The sequence below is a fragment of the Ylistrum balloti genome, unplaced genomic scaffold, assembly GCF_031769215.1.
Source record: "Ylistrum balloti isolate Yb309-2 unplaced genomic scaffold, AGI_CSIRO_Ybal_v1 Utg369568, whole genome shotgun sequence".
Lineage (NCBI taxonomy): Eukaryota > Metazoa > Mollusca > Bivalvia > Pectinida > Pectinidae > Ylistrum > Ylistrum balloti.
This window is the reverse complement of record NW_026781865.1, coordinates 1,172,015-1,195,978: the sequence shown is the minus strand read 5'-3', so window position 1 is coordinate 1,195,978 and position 23,964 is coordinate 1,172,015. Positions and strand designations below refer to the sequence as shown.

The window sequence follows — 23,964 nt, the reverse complement described above, 5'->3', positions numbered from 1 at the left end:
TGGTTTAATCTTACCAATGCCTATGGGTCGGTCCCACACATGTTGATCGAGGTGGCCTAGGGGCATTATCATGTCCCATCCATGATATGAAACAAGATAATGAACTACTTCGGAGGGATGCAGATGAGGTTCGCAGCTGGGGAAAACACTTCAAAGTGGATAGATCTGGAGAAAGATATAGTGACAGGATGAACCATATCGCCAATTCTCTTCGTTATGGGAATGAACTTCCTCATAAGGCTGCAGAGAAGGAAACCAGAGGACCAAGAATGAAGTCAGTATACCATTCAGCCTACCGGAGTTCATGGATGGCCTTACCGTCACAATCACCACTTATGTACAAGCCAGATAGGTTATGACTGCACTAGAGGAGGTGGTCTTGTGGGCAAGGATGCAGTTTAAACCCCAGAAATATCTTTGTATGACTGTAAGGAGATCCCTTCAATAACTGGCAATCCCCCTCAAAAGCCTTGGGAAATGGTATGACGAAACACTGGGTGATAGACAGAATAAGAAGAACACCCAACCCTACGTTTACTAATAACCGGGGAAAATAAACAAGACCGGACTTCTGGGAGAGTATGAGACTTGTATGTACCAGCATGACATGCTACCGAGACTGCCATGGTTGTTGTTGCTGTTAACAGGTACCTGAGAAAAAGGCTAGGAGTCCCGCCAAGCTTCACAGATATCAAACTGTATGGACGATCTACTGAACTACTGAACTGCTACTAACGGGATTCGAGAAGTTCATTGTGTCCAAATGCAGGCAGGTTATGACACTCCAGGACTCCAAAGATCCAAAGATCATTGAGGCAGTGATACAGACAAGAACGGGACGGAAGTGGTCTGCATCAACTGATGTAGGGGAAGCAGAAAGTATGCTGGAGCTGAGGGACATAATTTGGATCACATGTGGCAAAGTGTTGGCTTTTCATACTTCCAGCAGTGGGAAACGGCAAACACTTGGGAGCGACGACAGATGGTTCAGAAGGAGGTACGGAGAGTACGCGATGTGCACGGACCAAATGGAACCTCCCAGAGTGAAAGCTTACATGGGCGGAATTGTGGAAGATGTAACCCTTATGGATCTATTTTATGTTGAGATCAGTATATGACACTCTTCCATCGTCCGTCAATCTGCAATAGTGGGAAACGACAGAGGACCCGAACGGCAGCCAGAGAAGGTCGATGTCCCACATCCTGTCTGGATGCAAGAAAACACTACAGCAAGGAAGATACTACCAATGGAGGCATGTACTGCGAGTATTGGCTGATTTCCTAGAGACGGAATCGACCAGCAGCACAGTGTAATATTCGGTTTGTAAGGCAAGGTGTAGCAGTTACGAAAGCAACTAGTACATCTTCATATGGTCAACCTGTTTATAGAGACCGGTTACCAACGCATCCAGTATTTCAAAGAAAAAAACTATACAATTGGTCCTTAATATGTGAAGTTTTAGCAAAACTGGTTTACATCAGACAGACAGATAGACAGACATTTGTTTCTCTCTTATAACTTAGCATTCGGTTTAGTAAACATTGATTTTTATTCTGTATCTCGTTTGTTTTTGTTTTTTTATTTGTTGTTGTTTTGTTTTACCGAAGATAAACAAAACAGTTATATGATTCAATTTCATTCGATTTTGGCATATACACTGATATTTAATTGATATTATACATACCTGTAAAACCTTTGTGCAATCATCGTCTCCTTTCATAGAAAAGTATATGGTATCATTTGGACATCAAAATTCATGACATGCTTATTGTGTATTAAACCCTTATCTGCATATTTCAGTTCGAAAGCTTGCACAATATCATTTCTGTCGTGACGTTATGGGTATCTAAGCCTATGAGTACTTAGCAATGCGATGCACTCAACATCAAAGAACTTCTGTTGCCCATAAAGTTTAGGAATAAAATGTAATCATTCATTTTTACAAATGCATTTAATTCTCAATCAATTTACTCCTGAAATCGTCATTAAATTTGGTATAACTCATCGTTTGTATCGAAACTTAGAGCTGTCGGGATAGCAGGCGGTTTCGGTACAACCCAAAAATGCCATGTTACTTAACATCTCCAAACGGTATATGACATCCGAGATAATTCGAACGTCAATCCGGAAAAATCCTGTGAACGGTGAGTCGAGGTCGGCGACGATGTAGCAAAGCATGACGATGGAAAACAGAGTCAGCATGCTCATCATCAGTTCCATTCGGTACGAGTATGCTTGAATCATAAGTACGCCAAACAGTGAGAAGAACCCAAGAGTCACCAAGAATGCCCATCTGCAATATAAATAAATAGAGGCTGTTTATACACGGTACGTGTGTTTCTAAATACTTTTAAATATTGCTAATCAGGACAACAGAAAAATCCAGCTTAATCAACACTTTGGCATGCTGGGTTTGGAAGGCTTGAGTTTGAAATCTTGAACTTAGGATATTTTGGTTCTGAAGTCTTTTGGACATTGGTCACGGGTTCGGAAATATTGATTTCGGAGGGCTTGGTTAAGAAGTTTTTGGTTCGGAAGTCTTGGGTTCATAAGTCATGCATGTTCTATCTATAGCGAATGATTACAAAAGGTGTCCGCACTGAGATTAAATGCACCAAAGCTATCAAATAAAGCGTCTCCCAATAGGGCGAGTGACTGGATCACGTGAGCTGTAATCGTGCTTTAGCGTCAGTAGTATCGTTCCCACAATGCACTTGCAGACCTCGAGTCGTGTAATTTTCATGACATATCAGACAGTCCAATGTGGAACAAGAAATGTAAAACTTCTAGTAACAAAGACAGTATCTGATACAGCTGTCATTTCAGTGTAAAATGTGAGGTTAACAGTACGATACATAGAAGACGAACGGGCAGCATAAGACATTGAACCACACGATAAAACATATACTATTAATACACAACTCCAATAGCTTTAGTATAGCAGTATGTTTTCAGGCATGGTTGGTTTGATTTCTGTCTGGCATGAGTAGGTGGTTAAGATAGTGAAAACAACAAGTCGTGTGCACATGACTCGCGCGTCTCGATTAGGCAACACCGTTGAGCAACTCAAAGAGTTAATCTTATACGAAACAGGCTAAAGATTAAAGATTGATGATCACAAACAATGACAGAGTAATCAGTAAAATTCATCACTGATACTAATCTCTCCGTAATTTTTCAGACTCACGAGTACAAATAGATAAATCAATAAAAATGATATTGAAGAATCGAGTGATTGATAAATTGATGACACGAAGATCGGTATTATAGAATATGACAAAGAAAAAGTTTTGACATGTTGATGTCGATAGATGGCACAATTTCGTGAAGATGGAAATACAAGTCTGAGCTGACAATAGTGATTAGTTTAAAAGTATTAAATACAGATTGAGAGTTTTTTATGTTGCGTGTGGGTCAAAAATGTCGAAAATGGGTGACATGCCAATGAAAATCAAATTAAGGTGAAGATGAAGTCCATTTTCATATTCTTAATAAAATGTGATTTTATGAAGATTTGCTCAGAATTGATCATTTCAATCAGTACAAATACATCGTAGATCATTCTCCACACAGCATTTTATCTAACCAGTTTGATGCAAGGCAGAGATAGAGGAGTTTTGTTGGCTTTTAAAATATATAACAGAGAGTGACTACTTACCTATATTTAACAGCATAGAATAGACTTACTCATGTTTTGGTGTACAATATTTGAGACTAAACATAGTATAAAATAGTGTAAGATTAAATTATAGTTGACTGGGCATATCTTTTAAGCAGGAGATTTATCTTTTCATTTATATATATTTGTAGTTAGATGATTGACGCCTAAATAAATTGATTAATTGAAATAAATTTATCTCAGTACGAAGTACAAATATTATGAAAGTTAAAGAAACAAAAATAAGTTAAATACTATATTGTAAATTACAGTTAGAGGTACTAACTTCAGCCAATGTATCTTTGAGTGAAGAATGCCGAGTTGGTCCGAGCAGACACTGTTGAGGGCTGTGACGTACTCCATGATTTTCTGACTCATCAACACGTCCACATAATGATGTGGGGTACTGGTCAGAACCTGAAGGTGATCAATGATGTGCCAAATCTCAACTGAAATCAAATAATATCAGATTTCATCGATTAAGAAAAATGTATTATTTATAAATTAACATGACTTATTTCTCATATTATAATACCGTATAACGAAAAGCCTACAGAGGTCGTACCTTCCCGATTGTTGTTAGACTACATCACAGAAAAATAGGAGTGAAAATGCTATATATTTGTAACGTTATATAAACTGAATACAATTCAACCGTTTCGGATTCATTAACGAATACCTTCCCAAAAAAATGTATCATTCACAGCCGCCAGTCAGCATCAATGTAAGGAACAACGACGCTATTTTATATCATATATTAATTACCAATTAATGAACAGGAGTTACAGTGTATTGTTTCGTTACCTTAGAATCCATTGGTGTACTCTAGAGGAATGAAGTTGGACCAACGACACATATTTACCTTTAATATCTTCCTTCGGACGATGTCTGTATTTTGTCATGTCGCCTTTCTGCACTTGGAGAATCATGTACAGTGCTTCAGCTTTCAGAGCTCGGTACATCTCCACCTTAACAGCAGGTGACCGTAGTTTAAGTTTGCTGGTCAATGTGGCCGCCTGGTCAAGATAACTGATTTCGGTTGTCATTTTTTCTAATATATCACATTGTTTATTGATGGCCTGCTGGAAAGCGAATCCGAAAGAGATGGCATATACCAACCCAGCAGGGGTAAGAAAACAGGCGACACACTGGTTAATGTTTGGCAACACAGGGTAATCATCCGTCGACCAGAAAAATTCAATGATCTCATAATAACCTAGCATTAGCAATGGTCCAACGACCATTGTAGAGATGGCGGGCAAACAGATCCGGATAATCTCGCCCGGCTGGATGTGCAACGACCGTAGTTTATATAGAACCTCCTTGTCAAAGTCTCCTATGAAACCTCGTGCAACTTTCTTGTTTGTGACAGGCACGTCATCGAAGGCTATTCTGGTAGCGTGGTTTATGATGGAAAGACCAACGTCAGTCACTACCGCCATTTCCCATCGTTCCGCATTCACTCGTGACTTCCGGCGATTTCCAGAGTTCACATTGCGCGTCGAGACAAAAAGTATTAATAAAAGGACTGAAAAATATTCAGGAAAAAGGACATATGTAGATACGAAAATCTCCATTGTAATCATGAAGATGTATAAAACCTTCAATTCAATGACACATTTCTCCAATTATAAAAAAGTACATTCGATAAAAAAAAGACTTAACGAGAGTTCTATTTATAACACAGTACGTATCTTACATGTAGCCCTCACCAGTTACATGGAGGAAACATTTATCGCATTTTCAGGACGATAATATCTTAAAGCTAACGTGCATGCTAAACCTTGAAAATTGTCAATATTCCATTATATTTAACTAAATATAATACATACGTATGGCATATACATGTACATGACAACACAATAACTGACTAATCAGATATTTTCATAAATTAATATATAAATCTCACAGTTTCCTTACAGTAAAAAGCAAAATGTTTTCACTAAAACGTAGAAAATGTATTTGCCTGTGCGATTGTAAATTGATTTTGCAAAATGTCAGAAAAATACGTACATCGATAAAGGATATTTTTTGAGATTATTTTTGAAGACAAATGTTTAGGGCACATTTTAAAAACAGTCGGTAAGTTGTGTCATAACGCTTCTCCCGTAAATTGAAAGGATTTAAACCCACTCTTTAAAAAAAACATACAACTTATTCTTGGTAAGATTTATTTGTTTTGTGTCGTTGATTTCAACCCATGAAGATATAACTTCTTTTAAGCACTGAAGCATTCTTATAAATATTCTGGAGATAATTATTTAATGTCCTACAGTGTATTACGCACATATGATATTTGTTTTATATCAATAAGGCTGTGCAGCAGTGTCCCTTGATGGTGTATCAGTGACTCTAGTTGGTTTCGTGACTGAATTAGATACTGAGAGGTTTGTTTTTATTTTGTTACATCAACATTAAAGTCACCCATTAACACAAAATCATGATTCAACCATACACAAAGCATACAAGGAATTTCTGTAGATGTTCTTAATCAATTAATCTGTGATTTTTAAATCAATTTAGCATGATAAAACTTGATCAATGTATATCAATACTCCTCCCCATTTTGATTAAGTCTGTTTCTTGGTTCTGCTTTAGGTAATGTTCTGTATTGATAAACGGTGAGTAAACGACTGCTTTCTGAAAGTTTCGTACCATGTTGAAACGAATATTGAATCAGATGAGTATTCGAATAGTTATTTCTATCGAATTGAAATCCCTAGTTTAACCACTAATTGTAGCTGTCATTATTTTGTTAATTTAAAAATGATTCATATGACAAGAACTTGATATTTACATTCAGGTCATTGGAAGGAGCAAGGATAGTTAACTCTATGAAGTTTAGAATTGCTTGAGTGAAATCGTGACGCTGAACATTCATTTCTTTAGAAAGAAGTTACCGATCATCATATGGTAAAAAACATATGCCAACAAAATTTTGAATCAAAATGAAATGAAGTCAAAATACGAAAAAATAGGTAAACATGGAAACCCTAGGAAAGGTAGAGCGGCTGTTTTGGAGAGTCAGCGTGTTCTCCTATTTGACCTTACTACGTCAGAACACATGTCTATAACAATGAAATGGCATGAAAATTAAATAAGTTCTCTAAAACGAGGGCAGTTGTTACTTGTCACCAACGTTAATAATGATATTGTCGACATTTTGACGCTGTCATCTTTCACAACAAAAGTTTCAAAAGAGACCATTAGTTTCAAACCCTGTTTGTATTGGGAAAGGAGACTTCAATACAAAGAAAGCGCTTCGGTTCCTTTTCAGTTTAGTTGGAGCATGGTAGTATATAATATAACAAACGGCCTTAACGGTCACCTAAGTCACAATGCTGCTTGTTATAAGAAAAATCAACATGATAACATAATCATAATAAAAAAAATATGTACCAATGAAAGAAGAGTATATCTTCTTCTGTTTTATAGAAATGATTTTCTATTTTATACATATAATGCAAATGTAAATTGTGTATATCTTAACTGATGTCTCAAGCTAAGGCTTGTAACCAAATTTGAATGAAAAGAAATTTCACTCAAGATTTGAAATTTTCGATATAAAATCTTCCATTCAGGAACTGTAGAACATCTTTGAAATTTCAGTCATTTTAACTCATTTTTGGCCCCGCCCAACGTTCCCTGGTGGTCAGTCGACGTCAATATGTGTATCTCATCAAACTGTCAGCTTATACATATTTTTAAAAATTCTAACCACGTTTAAACTATTTCTGAAAAAAAAATTATGCTCAAAAATGTAATTTTCCTATGTGAAATATAGTAAATTTTATCCCCTCCCAAATTAACATTTTTTATAAAGTACCGTAAAACACTTCCATCCATGAAGAGTATTAGTTTCTCTATTATCAGGGTATTGAGAAGAAGATTTTTGAAATTTCAGTCAGTTTTACCCAATTGTGGTCCGGCCACACAGCCCCTGGGGGTAAACCGAGGTCAATATGTGCATCTCATTAACTGTCATCTTAAACTAATAATTCTAATCAGGTTTGAACTATTTCCGATAGAGTGTAACTAAAAAATGTTCAAATGTGTAATTTTCCTAAATAGACTACAGTAAACTTTACTCCCTCTCCAGGGAGATATATGAGACCTTTCGGTCATGAAATTTACAAGTTTTCTTACAAGACCTTTCTAACCATGCAGAGTACTTGACTCTACAATGCCTTGGATTGGAGAAGATTTTAGAAGTTTCAATCAATTTTACACATTTTTAGGCCCCTGGGAGTTGGAGACCATATGATTTAAAATTGTGGTGAGCCTTTAGCCATGGAAGGTTTTTGTAAAATTTCAAAAGTTTTCGACGCCCAACGCCGAACAAAAGGGGATTGCATTAGGTCACCCTGAGCCTCTGTCTCGAGTGACTCGATTAAGTTAGCATTTCGGAGAGATGTATAAACCCCTTTTCTACTTTACTTGCTACATTTAAGCTACTAATATCAATAACGAGACAGTGGTATGGTACAGTTCATTTGATGATTTGGCATAAACTTAATCAAATCATGTCAAGATATTCTTTTCTGTGTCTCTTGTACAAGTTTATGATTCATTTATAAACTAAGCAGGTCCATACTTTAATACTGACCATTATTCTGAGATATTGGGGCATGAAAGCAGGACTTTCCAATGTAAATGAGAAATTCACTATATACTTAAACAAATCATTGAACGTGAACCTGACACAAGCAACGTAAGATATTGACAATTGTTTCGTTTGCACATTGGATTTCAAATCGCCTATTTGATTTCTGGATAAGTTTGGAATCGACCTATATTTACATCTTTCAATGTTTTAGAATGAAATCGATTTTATAATTACTTCACAGAGCCTCCATTTTGACAATAATATATAATTGTGTATTGACTCTCATGGGAATTCACAGTAGTAGTTAGCATTCGTATAACAATAAGAGGCACATGGTACGTGAATATCGATAAAGGAAAATGGGCGGGGTAGGTTTTATATATGAACTCTGATAAAAGTTTTATTATTTTCATGTTTCAACTAAACAATATCTCATTTTACTAACATTGTAAGCCAATGTATACTAGCATCATTCAAAGTTTCAAGTTCTTAATTCACCATGGACACCATCAAATCTGTACCATTGTCAACACAAACAAAACAAATATATAACACAAACAAAACTAAGATATAACACAAACAAAACTAAGATATAACACAAACAAAACTAATATATAACACAAACAAAACTAATATATAACACAAACAAAACAAATATATAACACAAACAAAACTAATATATAACACAAACAAAACTAAGATATAACACAAACAAAACAAATGTATAACACAAACAAAACAAATATATAACACAAACAAAACTAATATATAACACAAACAAAACTAATATATAACACAAACAAAACTAATATATAACACAAACAAAACTAATATATAACACAAACAAAACTAATATATAACACAAACAAAACAAATGTATGACACAAACAAAACAAATGTATGACACAAACAAAACAAATGTATGACATAAAAACGATTTAACCTTATACTAATAAAATTATCAATTAATCCAATATCACCGACTTACACAAAATGGCTGCAGCAAGAACAGTGTAACATGGTACAAAGATCTCCAGGATGGTTGGTACATGACGCTTGTTTACAGTTGTTGTGTTAGTCTCCGCCGCGTCCAAGACAGGAACAGTGGTCAAGAACAAATCTACCAAAACGGAAATTGCTCCCGTGGTCAACCCTCCCGTATATAACCCACACATTCTCGATCGTCGAGAAACGCTAGTCACCAGAGTAAGGTCACATTTCTTGCAACGTTTATGATCATAATCATATTGATCAGTTATATATTTATATATATATATTAAATGAAATGAAAATAGATCGTTGAACAAAATTGATCAGTTACTCCTGGTATCGATATTCCATTGTTCTTGTCAATACCGAGATTTTTTCTATCGTCTTGACATATTATATCATAATCAATGCAAACACCTACAATGAATACGTGCTGTATTCATGTGCTGTATTCATGTGCTGTATTCAGGTGCTGTATTCACGTGCTGTATTCCATTATTTCACTGTCTTCATAAAGAACACTGGTTACTGTCTAAATGTATCCCATCCTAAATACCATACAAATTATAATCCAGGATTCAACACACTACATTTCCTGTTTAAGAAATGAAGATTGGATAGAAGGTCCTTGAGTACAGCCTCGCTTGTCCATTGCCCTTGAGCGTTTTCCTTTGGGAGTATGTCCAACACTGTGTACAGATCGGAATGACGACGAGCACTGGTTTAAACATACCTGGTGATGTTTTGGATTAGACCAAAAAGATTTGTTCAGCCGTGAATTCCATTGGTGTTTATCAATAATGATTCTAGAATAATCAATCAAATCTCCTAATACACAGCCATCCTAATCAAGTAAGTACCAGTGGTTATCAAGTTTGTCTTCACGGAGAAGTTGATATCGACAAGAAATTAACGTTTTTGCTCACCGCAGGAACTATAGCCACACCAATAGTCACCATATTTTAGCAAGTTTATCTAATACAAAGCACTTTGCATCGTGGAGTTCAACCAACCAGGCTTATAATGTTCCACAACAGTAGTCTGCACGCGCAGACACCTTACGTCTACTAGTGGTCGTTAGGGGAAAATCGATCGTCTAATTTTGGTGAAGAAAGACCATCAAAACTCTAATGAGCACTTACACCAAAGTAGTTGGTCAGTCAGTGATACGGAACTATGGTCAGTGTCCATCGTTTCTCTGACGATTGTCTTGTAGCACCTGAAAGTGAGTATCATAGAATCAATAAACAGTATTTCTTTTTTACCTCTAAAAATTTGCCAATGTGTTATACAAATATTATCAAATACAAGATCACTTCTCCTGTACAAATATTTCAAGATAGCTGTTCTGGAAACGTAAATCAAATACGGTGATTTGTCGGTAGGTAAGTAGTAAATAAATCAATAATCGTGTAGAGTTAAGACCTCTGCACTAGAATCTATTTCAGGCTTACGTTTTGATCTATCCTGATAGGCTGACAAGTGTTAGTTGACGATTGAACGTATGTTTTACTATTGCAAATTCTGGTTAACCACAACCTGCAGTTGTGGTATTTGGGTGAGAATGTTTTATTTAAATGATGGTTAATGTCAAAAAGGGAACTATTCATTTATATATTCACAATGCTGTTTGTTTACTGGAATTATCGTTATTTGAACTGCTGGGGTAATTTTGTAGAACCTATCGGTTTTACCTCTTTGGCCATCATGGAGGAAGCATACCTCATGCTTTCCTGAGACTCTCCACGCTTTTGTTTGTAAAGTGACATGCCCATGGACACATGTATAAGCTTCTTGGAAAACATTAACCGTCCAGGGATCGAGCCAAACAACTTCAAATGAGGTTGTAAATCCCGAAAGTCTAAAAATGCTATCCCTCGGATTTAAAACTATGACTCAAGCAGAGGTTGAAAAGTGTATAGAGTGGAACTTCAATAAAAATTAGCAAGGTGAGGTGACCTTGGAAAGCGAAGTTGAAAAATACGAATAACGCCTCATTGGAGGAGGAATAATACGATGTTGCTAAAATTTCGGGAAAAAATCTTCAAGAAATAGATAAACTATCTAGGGATACGAAAAATGGGAAGTCAGTGAGGGAGAGAAGGACCCTTAAACCATGAAATTCTTAAACAAAATAAAGAACCGGGTGGGTTAAGTTAAACTGCGAGGAGGGGTAAATAAACAGATTCATCGCAAACATAAAACAAGACGGTTCTTAAGACATAAAGTGTTATAACTGAACAATAGAAGCAATACCATTGAACTCCAACTTCCGGCTACAGAAAGCTAACATCATTTTAGTTACTGACATTCTACCAACCTTTAACCGATAGATCTGGGTTGACAACACTAGAGTGTTGATAGTGGACTTCGACGGACATTTTTGAATGAAAGAGAGGCTTCAAGAGACATTATTCAATCAAGTTCAAGTAAGTAATGTCACGTTCTCAAATGAGTTCAAGGTATACAACAACGAAACTAACAGGCAAACTTACGAGCATCAAACATGTAAAGCTTCATATCTCACAAAAGAAATAGGACCATTCTCAAAGAGATCACTATGGCGACCGATCGTAAAACTTCGTTATAATTTTCATCTAATTGCATCCTTTGAAACTTTGTGTTACGAGTTGTGCCTTATTCGTCGAACATCAGCTGAAGATGTATAATCACATCTTGAAAACAATAGGGCTGTAAAGAACGCACTTGAAGGATAGCAATAAAATTTGTCGAGGGACTTGTAATGGGAGAATGTACAATTTAAGTAAGGTCGTTGGTATCCGAATGACCGACTTCGCAATCGAACTTGAAGATGTCTCACCCTATGAACGACTGCTGGTGTTAGAATGACAGACTTCGTCAAGGAGCGTGGCGACATCCCATCCTGTGAAAAGGCTGCAGGTGTTAGGATGATAGATTTCGTCAAGGAGCGTGGAGATATCCCATCCTGTGAAAGGTTGTTCGTGCTAGGATGACCGACTCCACTATATACAAAAATTCCAATGATATAACAAAGACGTTGAACATTATCACAGGTGACAGTGAAGACACGGATACCAAACAACCGTGATCAGGTTACGAAATCCAATCTGCTTCTGACACGTCTTTCAAGACAAGTGTATCAGGTACAGAAAAATGCTAAAAATATCATCACAAAACCTTTCATTTACGAAATGAGTGGTAACAACTAGGGATGTGTGTCGTGATAAGGATAAAACCCGAAGACCCTCGGTCAACAGAGAACCCTCGGATTAAAGTACTTCTATATACAAACTAAAAGAGGACGACAGCATTTTCCCTGTATTTTACAGCCATACGAGAACAAATGCGTGTCGGTGTCATCAGAATTACTCATAATACTGGCAATCAGCTGGAACCCAGAATTTATAACTGAAAATATTCCGACAGTAATTTTTTAACGGTCGTAGCCCCAAGCAAAACGATATAAACTGGTATGTGAAGATTGATTCAATATTTAAAGCCACTTGGATCAATATATATACACCATTACATCCATTGCACAGCGTTTATAACGAATTTATGAATTTCAGCTATTTTTCTATCAATGTCATCACCATTTTTCCTGGAAACAATGATGGATGTTGTTTTCATAATATGTAATACATGGTTAGTATCAGTTGCTAAGAGTCTAAATTGATACTAATTTAGTCAACCTTTCAAGATTTACCTATGTGTATACTTACCACTGTTTATCAATATTGCACGGGAAAGCCTACCAGGTGTCATAGGTACTTCATTAACACTGACCTAACGCAACCCGTTCACTACAATAGGTATATGACATGGATGTTAACAGCCTGGAGGCACTATGATGCTGGATACTGATATAACCCTTTTAGTGTCATTATCGTCTTTTCGGTGTTGTTTTTCTTGCTAATCGGTGATATTGAGGCAAAATAGTAATATACCATTCTCTAGTTGTTTGTCTCTCCTTATTTGCCGACAGGACAAAAGCTGACTCGGTTTATGTCAAGCTCGGTGCCATATTGTAGAATTAATCAACAATGTTTTTATTTTTTCACGTGGAAGTGTAACGCGCTGATGAAATAAAAGAATATACATGATACAGAGACAAAATTATAAATACATCTGGAGTTTGTTCCTAGTGACAGGCGAAGTTATCGGTTAATTAAAAAGTTCTACTCCTTCATTTCAGTCGATTTTGGCAATGAAAAATACATATACATAGTATCATAAGTAACTCGCCTATTTTCATATTTATCTTCGCGAGTGTTCAAAGAGTATATGATGGTAATCTATGGAGCAGTGTGCTTTAGAATTACTATTACTGTATTTCCCGATCCATCCACCCGCACCCCCACCCGTCGCATCTCCTCACTTAACATTGTCTTCGCAACTCCTCCTAAACCCATCGGAGGATATTAATGAAATTTGTTATGATGACAGACCACAATATGTATAATGCAAGGGGGTGCTGTAAATTTTTTTTTCAAAAAGGAGTTATGGGCCTTGGACTTTGATTTTTCTATACAAAATATTTTGTCTTTCCATCTCCTCGTAAACCCTTAGGAGGAGGATTTTATTAAGCTTGGCACAAAGAAAGACCACATTGTGCAGATGTGCATATTGCAAGGGGGCTTGCTGTCCAAATGTTTTACAGGAGGTATGGCTGCTTTGACTAAGTAAAATCTAATTTCTTAGCACCGACACATGCATCCCCTTAGTTTAACAACAAACATTTATCAACTCCACTATACAAACAAATAAACACATGAAAATCCAGAGACAGCGACGGAACCTTTTTTCGGAACAGAATTCTCCGTCAATGGATATACTATTGCAGTACAGTGTATTCGTGACAGTTTTACGTCAGTTAAAATGGACAACCACGAATTATAATAAACGACGGCACTGTATTGAGGAACTTCTATTGTAGTATAAACGGGTTCGTTATTTCAGTTTTAACGGTATTGGACACGAAGCATACAATACAGAGAACGAACAATTTTCTTTAATTCATTTTTTCAAGTCATTCATTCAACAGATACACTATTGTCGATATCCGCTATTTGGTCCAGGGCCAACAACCAATAAGCCGAGTCCGACTATTCCCCGATCAACCAATGCACTAGTTTTTAATCAATCAATATCAAAATTGTCTCTGAAATCTTGTAGATGTTATCATGGCTTCCGTGATTTCAATCTAGTTTCCAACCCAATCATTCAATTAGCATACCTAGTAAACGAGGCCAAACGGAAATAAACTAAAAAAAGAGGCCGAAATTCTTCAAGTAATTATCGAATCGGTCCCATTTTCAAACTCCTTTGAGACCTTTCTAATATAAGGCTGCATGCCAAGTTTCATCAAAATCCATGTTCCTTATTCACAAGGTCAATTGAAAATAAACTGCAAAGAGCCAAAACTCTTTAACTGTATAGAGAATCGGTTCCATTGCCTGCATCTTATTGATACAAGTCTGCATACCAATTTTCCTAAAATAAAAATGTCAACACACGAAAAAGGAGAATAAGACCAGGTGTTCCGGAAGTGTGAGCATCGTCAACTTTGAAAACCTTGTCCCGGTCCTAAATGAGAAAAAAGGTATACAACAACGGAGTCAACAGGCAAGCAAACTAGCATCTAACACGTTCAGCTTCAATTAACGACCGTAAAACTTTCCAATAACTTTCATCAACCTCCCAAAATCGGGATAATGGGAACAGGTCCCTGGATATCGAATCAACTGTGACATGTATATACCAAAGGTTGGGGATGTAAAGATATTGTTATCCAGAAATGGTAAATTCACAATAGGGAACTTGAAGTCGTCAGCTTCATCATACATCTAGGCGGAAAGCGTCCATGTTTCATTGTAAAAGATCGAGATAACCTGCTAATGTAGGAGAGTCCGTCGTGTCTTTTATCTCCAATTCTGATGGGTATATACGATGAACGTGGTCAATAAATTTCTTATTACTTAAGAATGTCAAAAAAAAAATATGTCAATCGTGAAAATAAAACTGAAAATGGCCATAACTCTCAATTAACTATCGAATCGGTCCCATTGTCTTATTGATACAAGGCTGCAGATCAATTTTCATTAAAATTCGGGTGTCTTATTGAAATATAACTTCAAAGGACCATAACTATGTAAATAACTATCGAATCGGTCCCATTTCCGAATTCTATGCAGATCATTAGGGCGCTCAAGTTCCATCAAAATCCTCGCAGATGTACTTATCATGTTCAGTTGAAAATTTAACGCATGACCACTCACAAAGAACGATTCACTAAAAGTCACTATGACCAATGGTCTAGTGAACTTAAATTGATTTACAAAGAAGTGGGCTTTACCAAAATCATTAAGCCATGAACGAAAAACAATTTTATTACAAGGTTATAAAACCCGCCAAGTTTCAGAGAAATTAGTGAAAATAAGGGACGGGGATCTTTGCGCAAACATGTCCAAAATCTAAGGGTAATAAACTCCCTTCTAATATCATGTCCTAAAATGAGAAATTGGTTTAAAACTAGATCCCACAATGCCATACGTGTACTTCTCAGGAAAGAGATAGCAAACGTCATTGAAAAAATCCAAGATGGTCACCTGTCAGCCATTTTGTTTCTTACATCAGTCCCAAAAATGAAACGGCACAACCAGGGACCAAGAAAAACCTATATATGAAATTTGAGATCCATTTACATCTCAAATATTAGCGATAATGAAAATTGTTTGAAGAACAACGGACATGTGGTGATTTGAAAGGCCCACCATCTGATAATGGTGGACTAAAAATTAATAATAAATAATGCCAGACCACTACATGTTTCATCAAAATTCCAATTTTAATTTCAGTTATTTTGAAATTAATCAAAGTTGGGGCCAAGGATTCCTCTGCTATCTGAACTATAATTGTAAAATGGCCCCAATTCCTACATAGAAGTCAAGAAAGACTGCATTACTTGTTTTATATTTACGATTCATAGATCCACGATTAAGAACCAGTGCTCTCATTTTAATGGTGGAGAGGTTGGTTTCTGTTATCCCTCACCTTGTGAAAGAGATGTATATTTCCTTATATAAAAACTGATAACCTGTTTGAAATAGGATTGATTGCAAATTCCTCTATTCGATCCAGATCTCAACATTCTCAAGAACAAAAGCCCCATGGCCTTATTAATGGTATTGGGGGGGTTTAATTCACTTCTTGGGCAAGTCCGACAAGTTTGAAAAAAAAAATTTCAATCCTTCAAGAGAACAGTTGAAATTACCTTATTTTCAGACAGAACATTAATGAGTGAACAAACCTTAACACAAGACAATATCAGGACTTCATGCCGAGCTGATCAAAACAAAATAGAACTACTCTTTTCTTGGTATTTTTTTTTATTGGCTGTACATTTAGAATTTGGAGAAGCCCTTCTTTGAGCCTGCACCCTTGCTGACCTTGAGGACATTGTAGCGCACAGTCTTGCTGAGGGGTCGGCACTCTCCAACTGTCACTACATCTCCCAGGGCAACATCTCTGTAACATAGTAAGCAATCATACACTTATATAAATGATATTTACTACAGATTTTGTCAGATATATTCGGAGAATTTGTACATCATATTTTTCTAAATTTTGAATTGAAGTTCCAATCCTCTATCCTTTTTTTCTTGTTACTCTCAAATCAGGAATCAAGATTTTTAAAAATTACATCCTAAAGTTTTAAAAAAGATTCACTTTACATTTTCATTTTTCAAACCCTGTACTTATGAATACATAGAGCTCTGCATCAGAGAAGTGCCATATGGATTGTTATCAGAGACATCAGTGTATAGTGGTGGTGTGTTGGGATGGGACGAAGATCAGTTACATAATCTAATTGATTAACCTCATTTAATGTGATGATCAGTCATATATTTCAATATTACATCGTCATCACCTTTATGTTTGCTTGTGTTTAAGCAAAGCAAAAAATACATCTAATGTACAAAAAGTATGCCAACTGCCAATATTATTCATTCTTACACAAGTCAAAGGTATTTTTGGTTATTATTACCAAAAAAAAACAAAAAACAAACAGAAAATGTTACTATAATGAAGAGTGCATTCACTCCCTCTGAATATTGAACACAAAGGCAGTCTATTATGTAATCAATTAACTACATCTGAGAGCCTATGCAATTATAACTGAAAATTGTTTATTGTATTTTTTAACCTATTTCCAATCACTAATGGTGAATTAAAAAAAAAACTGAAAATCATTTTATTATTTTTAAATGCAAAGCACTTGATAGTGAATTTAAAAGCTTGATTATAAATAAATAAAAAATTAGAAATATCAGGATTTTGTTGTCACCCATGCCTAATTTGTCAAATAAAAAGAACTTCATGAAGTTAACCTAGCACCAACCTAGATATTATATATAGTTGTGAATAATTGTTGTTAACCCGATATTTGTCAGAAATTCAAAGTGAAGTCAAAATATTGCTGTGAAGAAAGATTCAAAATCCTACTAGAGCTAAGCTCCTGTCTAGAGGAAACTGTGCCAGTAAAGTATGAAAACACTTCTATGGGAACCAGTGGGATATTTAATGTAAACATTACAAATCATGATGCTGGAATTGATTATGAAGAAACGAATATGTGAAGAAATTAAGTTATGAAAACTTAATGAATATAAAAAATTATGCAAATATTCTCAATACATAATTAACATATGGACCAAAAAACATTCAAAGACTGCTCTCCAGTATTCAGTGGTGATTTTCAGTCCCATCGCAAGCAATGTAGTTAAAATGACATTGAAGAGTTCTAAGAAGTGTTATGTGTGATAATACATAACAGGGTATGTAATGTATAGGGTACTAAACACTGTAGAGGCATCAACAGTATGAAACATAATAAGATAAGTCCTGGACTTACCAGTATATGCCTGAACTTCACCATCTGTAGCCATGAGTCAGGAAGTCATGGACATCAGGCTTAAAAAATTTATTTCTATATCCGAGCTTGTACGACTTACCTGAAACATGGACTGATATGAACAGACATGTTCTTGTGTCGCTTCTCAAATCTGTTGTACTTCTTCACATAGTGGAGATAATCCCTACGGATTACGATGGTCCGCTGCATCTTCATCTTCATCACCACTCCAGTGAGAATCCGTCCTCTGATACTCACATTACCAGTGAAAGGACACTTCTTGTCAATGTAGGCAGCATCATAAGCCTGTAATTAAAAAATTTATATGGAATTCATCTCCATAACATCTATACAACACTGGTTATCTCTACAACTCCCGGTCAAAACAACTATTATATGACTTGCTTTTAAATCATTTCTGATGTAATGACACAGGTTACCTAAAAACATTACACAGGCAAACTTCCAAAATATAAATTTTATTCCCCTGTAAAGTTTCATTCCCAATAATCACTCCTTCCACCTTTCCCCCACTGGGTAAATAGGCTTTATCCCAAATTAGTGGAAAAAAGGCAACAATTTTCTGCTCACAGAAATTAACCAAGAATACCCTTGCCCTTTCTCAACCTGGCCGACAAGAATGATCTTTATTGGTTGATCCAACTTCTTTCACAATTATTATTAGTAATGATATATCAGGAATGTCACATCAGCCAAGTGCCATGAGGCAGTGTCATCAATGATTTCAGTAGACCATCGTGATAAAAACATCATCTGTGACATACAAGAAGTTAACATATACTCTGGTTTAACTAATTAACATTTACTCTGGTTTAACAAATTAACATATACTCTGGTTTAACAAATTAACATTTATTCTGGTTTAACTAATTAACATTAACTCTGGTTTAACTAGTTAACATATACTCTGGTGTAACTAATTAACATATATTCTGGTTTAACAAATTAACATATACTCTGGTGTAACAAATTAACATATACTCTGGTTTAACAAATTAACATATACTCTGGTTTAACAAATTAACATTTATTCTGGTTTAACTAATTAACATTAACTCTGGTTTACTAAAGTTTTATGCTTGAAATCAATATAGGTGTAAGTAAATTCTGCACTGTCAAATCTGAAACCTACTGAGGCAGTAGCATCAATGATTTTAGTAAACCATGGTGATAAAATTGTTGGTGACAAACAAAACATTTCCAATGTCATAGCTACACATAAATACACATAACACTTTATCAGTCATACACCTCCTGTACTGACTGGTTTGAGCATGAAATACATGTATTTTGGGGAATTTATTTGGTGTTTTTTATTAAGTAAAATATATTAAAAGAAAGGTCACCTCTATATGTAAAACAGAAAGTCTTTAACAGATCTTTCTATCTATATAAAGTCGTAGTAACTAACATATGACTTTCATACACAAGTGAAGTAAATGACCAAATGAAAGTTATGGAGTACTCCCGACCAAAACAGCGATTCTCAAAAATATTTTATAGCAGGTTGTGCCAGGTCAAACCTATTATACTTCAGCAGATTTTCAACATTTAATACTCTTGTAGTAATTAGAGAAAAAAAAACAATAAATGAATTTAAATGTCATTTTCATGGAAGTTTCATGTATGAATCAAAGAGTTAATGAATAAGTATGTCACATCAGCCAAGTGCCATGAGGCAGTGTCAACAAGGAGTTCAGTAGACCATCGTGATAAAAACATCATCTGTGACATACAAGAAGTTAACATATACTCTGGTGTAACAAATTAACATTTACTCTTGTTTAACAAATTAACATTTATTCTGTTTTAACAAATTAACATATACTCTGGTTTAACAAATTAACATATACTCTGTTTTAACAAATTAACATATACTCTGGTGTAACAAATTAACATTTACTCTGGTTTAACATAATTAACATTTATACTCTGGTTTAACAAATTAACATATACTCTGGTTTAACAAATTAACATATACTCTGGTTTAACAAATTAACATTTACTCTTGTTTAACAAATTAACATTTACTCTGGTTTACAAAAGTTTTATGTTTGAAATCAATAAAGGTGTAAGTAAATTCTGCACTGTCAAATCTGAAACCTACTGAGGCAGTAGCATCAATGATTTTAGTAAACCATGGTGATAAAATTGTTGGTGACAAACAAAACATTTCCAATGTCAGAGCTACACATAAATACACCTAACACTTTATCAGTCATACAACTCCTGTACTGACTGGTTTGAGCACGTAATACACAATTTTTCAACATTTAATACTCTTGTAGTAATTGAAAAAAAAAACAATAAATAAATTTAGAAGTTTAATGTATGAATGAAAGAGCAAGTGGATAAGTATGTAATGTCACATCAGCCAAGTGCCATGAGGCAGTGTCATCAAGGAGTTCAGTAGACCATCGTGATAAAAACATCATCTGTGACAAACAATGTTCTAGCTACACACGCCTGGCGTTGTAACTGTTTTATTACAAATATGATATAGTTTATTTCAAAGCAGTTGTTTTTTTTAAAGGGAGCTTGTTTCCAACTCTCAAGAGGTATGACAAAAAGAACTTCATAGATACTCTTTGTTATAAACATATATACAGAATAGCATGTCCTGTGTTCCTCAGAAAGGTTAATTAATTGTGTCCTATTTTAGTTTAAGAACAGAAAAAATTATTGAGGCATCCTATGAAAAAACCCAGTTAATATCTAAAAAAAGGACCATGCCATTCCTTTATTTTAGGGTTTTTATCTTCTGGTTATATCAATCAACAATTTTTTATTGTTATTGTTTAGTTTTTTTTTAGTGTTTCATTGGCTTAAAAAAACTCTGGGTCAGGTGACCAAAAAATTTGTCAGCAAACAATCAAGAAATGTGTACCTAATTTTAAGGCTGTAGAGTTTACCAAATTTCATAGCATAAGTTTACATGGTACCTTGCAAATGAAATGTAAATGTATACACAATATCTAATCAACAAACAGTTGACTATTTTTCACACCTAATGATTGTTCTCAACAGGTGTTGTCTCTGTGTAGGAAATTATATAAAACTCTCGAGAAGAAAAACAACATTGTACATGTTAATAAAAAGACATGATTTTCAATGAAAATTGAAGTTTTTATTCATACCTACCTCTCGGGGTGTTTTGAATCCGAGACCAATCGACTTGACAAATCGTAGGTTCTTTTTGCCTTTGCCCGACAGTAAACTCTGTTTCTTATTCAAGAATACATTCTTCTGTTTCTGGAAAGACCTTTCTGTCTGTGAAAAGGAAAAGAATACTTCATGAATTCTATGCCATTATGAAATCAATAGCTGCACAGGTTAAAACCAGAGGGCCTAAAAGAGGGCCTTCAATGTGGTTTTTGCAAAGATTTTATCTCCAGGTCTACCATAAATCTACCTTGTACAAATTATAGAACAGAGGTAAATCATGAATTTTTTTAACTCGTACCAAACTCATGGAATGTAGCATGACTAGGACAGACGATTTAAAAACCAATAGCTGAAGTCATATATAATTCTGGTCAGTCACTGAAAACGTTCGAGGTTCTCTTTACTTTGGGGATTCATTAACTATTGTCACATCAGCTGATTGCCATGAGGCAGTGTCATCAATGATTTCAGTAGACCATCGTGATAAAAACATCATCTGTGACGAGAATCAACATGTGATTATTATACAGTACTGACTGTTGTAATCTATTAACATCTAAAACCTGCTATACACTAGTCACTCAACTATGATTTGCGACACTCCTTAATTGTACAAGAATATTTTTATTCTGACAAGAAAAAAAAATTATAGAATACCGGCATATTTAAATATATCATTATTGTCAAAAAAGTTTGTATGGTTTTAATTTGGTACAGTAGGCTACATGTTAACCATTTTTAACGAGACTTTTGTTCTCAGTTGTAAATTTTAGAAAGAATAACTAAACGTTGCAGAGATTAACATCTTGTGATCATAACGAAATTTAAATTTGACGAGTCATAGTCTAAATATTTATAAAATAAACAAGGCTTGAAAAGAGGGACAACGTGAAACGAACAACCTGAAACGGGCAACCGTTTTATTCTTGTCGCGAACTAAGGCATTCTGTGCAGTAAAATAAAGAACTTGTTTGCGGGTTATTTCTAATAAATTCACCGTTTATTGATTCACGATTAGAACATTAAGTGGTTTAATTGTTTAAAGCAAGTGTATTATGAAACATCTTGTCGCTTTTGAGTGAGAAAGGCAACATTTCTTGCCTCCCCACATGGCTCAGTACCTGTTCCGCCATGTTGGTCGTGTAAGAGACCGAATGGGGTCTACACACTTCCGGTTACAGGGCAAGGACACAGTCAATAAAACGGAACGAAACTATTCTTTTTCAAACATCATTGATATCTAGCAAAAATTGGATATAGATAAGATCTAATTATAATTAAGAATACATGTTAATATGAACGTCCCAACACATAGATACAAAATTGAAACATTTCAAAAAGAACGGAGGTACACAGGAAACGGAGCATTACCTGTTATAAAGAAGATACAATTTTCGCAACATTAAAGAAACGTTCTAGGAGTTATAGCTTTTATCAACGCCGATTATAAAAGCATTTTAAGAAAATGCAGAAATTCTGAAAAACTATATTATTAGTTAGCAGTTAATTTCGGATCTAGACACGATAAACCCTTTAAGTGCACGTGCTGAACAAAGATATGCATCATTTTTGAAGTTGGGTTTAAAGGGTGGTCGGATGGCGCAGTGGTAACGCACTTATCTTTTACCTGACCGTGTCGAGTCCGATTCTCAAAAAGGACGTGAAAAGGTCAGTAAGGTAGCACCTGCCCAACCACGTGGGGTTTCCCCGAATACGCAGTAAGATTCATAGCATGCTTTCATCCGGCTCATCAAGTGTTATGGGAATGTATGACGTTCGCTTCCCCAAACCGTTTCGCCCAAAGTTTGTTTCATAATACACTAACCATATTACCTCCAAAAACCATTACACCCAACAATATCGCCCCCAAAAATCATTACGCCCCAAAAGTTTATAATCGTTCCAAAATTTATACTGGTCAAAGGGGAATAACTCGCGAAAAAATACAGGAATACTAAGGTATGTATTTTTCAGATCTGAATTAATGAAGTTAAGTGATGTTTTTGTATGTTGGGTTTACTTGCTATATGATATTGCACTGCTATATTATGTTTGTGTGTATGTTTTCATAGCATCATTTGAGGTCCACGATATTTTTTTCAGTACACAAATGGTTTGTTGTAAGCAAAATAAACAAACCGTGATCCTTCATGGGTCAATTACCCTAAAATGCGTCTTCTTAAGAGGTCAGCGTTATTTTGTTTGTTTGTTTTTTGTTTGTTCTTGTTTTAGTCTTAATCTATGGTTCGTTTTCGCAATCAAAGTAAACAGTGACGCCATGCGTCGAGATGATGTAGACTTTGGTCCTATATATAGAATGTACAGGTAACATGATTATCCCGGCTTGAACACGATTGGGATTTAAGTTGCAGTACGAGTTATCTCCCTTAAACAGTCAGGCTGGTAATGGAACTTTGGTAAGGGTGGCTCACAATGGACACGTTTTATCAATTTCGAACAATTTTCCGAGAAATACAGATACCTGTATCTTCAAGTGGATTTCCATTGTTTCAAAACTGTTTGGCCCCATCGAAAGCTTATATCTAATCACTGTATTTGGTAAATAGTTTTAAACATCTGTTACAAGAAGTGTTCAAATTGAAATCAAATCGTTTAAAGGAAATTAT

At 35.3% G+C, this 23,964-nt stretch overlaps 2 protein-coding genes and 4 non-coding genes across 6 annotated transcripts; all 6 read right to left on the bottom strand.

The window, feature by feature from the left end:
* Positions 1-2,002: 2,002 nt before the first annotated feature.
* Positions 2,003-9,440, bottom strand: LOC132561167 (uncharacterized). Its single transcript, XM_060225930.1, has 4 exons — positions 9,254-9,440; positions 4,522-5,187; positions 3,946-4,108; positions 2,003-2,294 (listed from the first exon to the last, which is right to left on the bottom strand). Exons 1-4 carry the CDS (start codon positions 9,438-9,440, stop codon positions 2,003-2,005), a joined length of 1,308 nt encoding a protein of 435 aa, XP_060081913.1.
* A 7,167-nt stretch (positions 9,441-16,607) lies between these two features.
* LOC132558557 (small ribosomal subunit protein uS17-like) lies at positions 16,608-22,481 on the bottom strand. Its single transcript, XM_060223179.1, has 4 exons — positions 22,459-22,481; positions 21,314-21,442; positions 18,252-18,457; positions 16,608-16,764 (listed from the first exon to the last, which is right to left on the bottom strand). The coding sequence occupies exons 1-4, from the start codon at positions 22,468-22,470 to the stop codon at positions 16,641-16,643; spliced, it is 471 nt and encodes a 156-aa protein (XP_060079162.1). The 5' UTR covers positions 22,471-22,481; the 3' UTR covers positions 16,608-16,640.
* LOC132562255 (small nucleolar RNA SNORD35) lies at positions 18,852-18,930 on the bottom strand. Its single transcript, XR_009554753.1, has one exon. It is a non-coding gene; the product is annotated as a small nucleolar RNA SNORD35 (small nucleolar RNA).
* On the bottom strand, positions 19,824-19,902 carry LOC132562058 (small nucleolar RNA SNORD35). The gene has a single exon (XR_009554731.1). It is a non-coding gene; the product is annotated as a small nucleolar RNA SNORD35 (small nucleolar RNA).
* On the bottom strand, positions 20,534-20,612 carry LOC132562192 (small nucleolar RNA SNORD35). Its single transcript, XR_009554746.1, has one exon. It is a non-coding gene; the product is annotated as a small nucleolar RNA SNORD35 (small nucleolar RNA).
* LOC132562124 (small nucleolar RNA SNORD35) lies at positions 21,760-21,838 on the bottom strand. The gene has a single exon (XR_009554744.1). It is a non-coding gene; the product is annotated as a small nucleolar RNA SNORD35 (small nucleolar RNA).
* Positions 22,482-23,964: the final 1,483 nt, after the last annotated feature.